The sequence below is a fragment of the Drosophila nasuta genome, chromosome 3 (assembly GCF_023558535.2).
Source record: "Drosophila nasuta strain 15112-1781.00 chromosome 3, ASM2355853v1, whole genome shotgun sequence".
In the NCBI taxonomy this organism is placed as follows: domain Eukaryota; kingdom Metazoa; phylum Arthropoda; class Insecta; order Diptera; family Drosophilidae; genus Drosophila; species Drosophila nasuta.
The window spans coordinates 12,591,667-12,595,243 of NC_083457.1; the positions used below are offsets into that span (position 1 = coordinate 12,591,667).

Consider the following 3,577-nt stretch of genomic DNA (forward strand, 5'->3'; position numbering starts at 1 on the left):
ACACAATTCCATGGCTTTAAAATTCAATTAAAATTATTTACAAACAATAATACGACAAAAAATTAAATTTTGTAATATGAATTTAAGGTAAAACATGAGATAATAAATAAAAACGAAAGCTTAAAATTCATTCATAAAGTTTATGGGATATTTATATCGTTTTCTTATAAGCCTTTGTGCGATACGATATGAGAAATATCATACGTTCATATAAAATCTAATATAAATACAATAAAAACAGGAAAACTGTGAACGTATGACACATTCTAATATGTACCTTCGAGGTTGGAAATGCCGATATCGCTATTTATTATTATATTGCTCGAAGATATTGCAAAATTCAGAACTTATCAATACTCAATGATTCAGTTGCCCCAGCTGGGGCCTAAACTGGAAATATTAATCAGTTCTCAAAGTGAGTTGCTCGCATTCGGTTGGGACTTTAACGGAAGAATGTTTTACGAATGGATAAGTAAAAATGCGCGAAACGGTATTGCGGTGATATCGATAATACTATCAATGGCTGTCATTATCTTCGTCGAAGGTCTTTCCCGTTCGCACAAAGAGGGTGACTGTTGAGATTGTATCGGAAGTCTTGTGAATTACCTAATCGTCATTATATATGTATTACAGATCAACTAATCATCAATCATATCTGTCTTCTTCAGATATTTTCGAGTATGATACTTTTCATCGGTTCCAGAAACGTAAGCAAAACTTGAAGTTTCAACTAAACTTTGTTAGTTTGCATAATTTACTTTTAGTCTAATCGGTGGTTATTCTTGCCCTGGTTGATGGTAGCAGCTCTCTTTACTTATACAATGATCTACAAAAGCTTGTTCTATTGGTTTCATCTGCGGAGTGATACGAAAGGCTCCCTGGTTGCAATTTTGTGGCTCTATTTGATAGCAGGTAAGCTAAAGAGTACCGGTGAAATTCTGTCAACTTATATGAAATTTATTGCTTAGGTTGCTGGTTGTATTTTATATACGCTGTCTTGACAGACTTTCAGGATATGCAACGCGTTGCATGTCCCGGGAAAGAGGTACCAGCTTTTAAGAGAATCGAAAACCATCTAACAAAAAAACAAGAAAGTTCTCTTCTATAATTAAAATATCTCAATATCTGATATAATTGCGATTCTAAGTGTTTTTTAAACGATTTAAAGTATGCCAAGAAGTAGCTATATAAAAAAAAAAGTCCAGTGCGAAACTAATAATGATAATAATGGAAATGCAGCGTTTTTCGTCAGATAATTACCCGTAAATAAAATACTTGACTGCAAATTCAGTCATTGACTAAAAATTTAAGCTAATGCATGAGAATCTAAGAATCTGTTTTTCATATTTCAATATATTTCATTAACTTTTTATTTTTAAATCTGTTAAATCTACGAATGTGTGTCTTCTTAGGATTGAAAATAATTCAAGAATGATAATCATAATACCAATATTAAAACATATACATTAATGTACTACTTTATTTTGCATCGCAGTTAATTTAAAACGCATTAAAGCATTGACAAGTAATGCAGTAATCAAAACCGAAAGTTGTGGAAAGGTGCCGGAATGAAGAGGGGAGCACTCTACGCTACTTGCATTGACGCTTGACAGCCAAGCTTCGTTGCAAAAGGGGGCAGAGCTTCAATGCCAGCAGCAAAGTGTGAAATGCAATTGAGCTGGAAAAGAACACGCAAAGAGACGTCGCGTCGACGCGTTGACGCCGCTTGTGCAAATTAGTGTGAACATTGCGGTTGTCTGTGTGAGTGCGTGAATGTGTGAGTGAGAGTGTGTGTTAGTGTGTGAGAGTGTGTAACCAAAAGCGTAGCCCAAACTAAAATAAGCGTTAAAATGTCTGCTAAAGAACTGCAGCCATATGCGTCAGGCTGGTGTTGGTGTCAGCGGTTGCTCTCTGGCTGTGGCAGGCACGCGTTTGCGGGGTATTTGCCGCTCGATGCATGCGTATTGCATTACCCAACAAACAAACACACACACACACATTCACACATCCACACAAGCTTGTGCACCAAAGTGGCATATGAATAGATACATACTGTGTGTGTTGTTTGTTTGAATGTCTCCCGTCTCCCGTCTGTCTGTCGCTTTGTCTGTGGGTGGGTGGCTCGTAATCCAACGAGCAGACAGGTTAAATACACCGCAAGGACAGGCCACACACACACACACACCAACACACACTTGCATGCACGCATTGAAAAGTGGAAAAAAGCGGGAAAAACGAGTTAGTATAAAGTGGCAAATGCGGCCCGACAAGGCGGCAAACATGTGCTGTGTGTTGCTTCTGCAACTGTCTCCATCAGCTCCACAGTTGCTTTTTTTGTTGCTTTTTTTTGTGCTCTCCACCAGCCAGACGCAGCCAGAAAACAATAATAATGCAACAATAGTGAGCACCACAAACAAATTGCTTTTGTATACTCGTATTCGTATCTGTCTTTCCCTCTCTTTCGTTCTGTGTGTGTGTTGAGCTCATCGGGTTCACTTGCAGATTAGTTTCGTTTTGAATTTTTATTTGCGTTTTTAGATCCAACTTCAGCAGAGGCGCATGCTGGATTTTATTGAAAAGGGAGCTAAGAACACATTTTATTCCCCTTTTCTAGATGGCTGCCACTGTTGTCGGGTTGTCGACGCTGAGCTTTTGTTGTCTGCAAAGTTTGCCTTTGACACATCGCTGTTACCTGAGTGCGTTTGTGTGTTTAGGTATGCTAGATGTGAAAACAAAATCCATTCATTGAAACGTGTAAGCTTGTTCAGCTGAATTGAAAATTAACTATAAATTTGATGCAAACCTGTCTGCCAAACTCGAAAGTTTGTGTCCACTTTCAGTCAACTGCTGTGAGGACATTGGCCGCAACCGAAGGCGACAACTGAAATTCAATACAGAAATTCATTAAAAAAATACCAAAGCGTGGAACGAAATAAAAAACCAAATTGAATTGCCGAAAATTTGTGTTGAAGCCCCACAAAGGTGCGAACTACTTGCCACCGAAAAAACTGGAGGCGGAGGAGGAGGCAAAGGCGTGTTGTTAACCCTTTTGACAAGCCGTAATAAGTAATACATGTTTTGTTTTCAATGAGTGTTGCTTTATATATGTTTTTTCTGCTGTTTCTGCTGCTGCTGCTGTGCTTTGAAAGGGTCGCGACAACTGCGACACTCGACGCATTTTATGACCATCACCTTTTCTTTTGTGCCAGGAATTAACAACGGTCGGGCGGAAGGTACATAAAAAAGTGTTGAGAGTTTAAGAGCCTTTAAAAATGAGGGTGGAGGGATAGAGGGCACTAAAAGCAATTTACACAAAATGGCATACAATTGAAATGAAATTCAATAAAACGTTGAGTATTATTTGAAATGACGGCGAAAACGAGCGAAAGAACAAACTGGAAAAAAAGAAGCTCGTCGTCGTCGTCGTCGATAAACAATAGGCAGAGCTGAAACTAATAAATATTGTCAAATTCAACAAATCACACATACTTATTTCTACGCCCACCTAAGCACACACACACACACACACAGAACGCAATGATAGGAGAGAAGCTGCGGCGGAAATCATTTAAGCTGG

The 3,577-nt window shown here is 38.6% G+C and overlaps 1 protein-coding gene across 1 annotated transcript; it reads left to right on the forward strand.

The window, feature by feature from the left end:
- Positions 1-400: 400 nt before the first annotated feature.
- LOC132790322 (uncharacterized) lies at positions 401-1,478 on the forward strand. Its single transcript, XM_060798812.1, has 4 exons — positions 401-568; positions 634-707; positions 765-912; positions 969-1,478. Exons 1-4 carry the CDS (start codon positions 454-456, stop codon positions 1,106-1,108), a joined length of 477 nt encoding a protein of 158 aa, XP_060654795.1. The 5' UTR covers positions 401-453; the 3' UTR covers positions 1,109-1,478.
- Positions 1,479-3,577: the final 2,099 nt, after the last annotated feature.

Bases quoted from the DNA above. Each gene is read 5' to 3' on its own strand.
- LOC132790322 (XM_060798812.1), top strand. From the start codon at position 454: ATGTTTTACGAATGGATAAGTAAAAATGCGCGAAACGGTATTGCGGTG. The intron at 708-764 runs GTAAGCAAAACT...ATTTACTTTTAG, and splicing joins TTTTCATCGGTTCCAGAAAC to TCTAATCGGTGGTTATTCTT. The intron at 913-968 runs GTAAGCTAAAGA...TTTATTGCTTAG, and splicing joins GTGGCTCTATTTGATAGCAG to GTTGCTGGTTGTATTTTATA.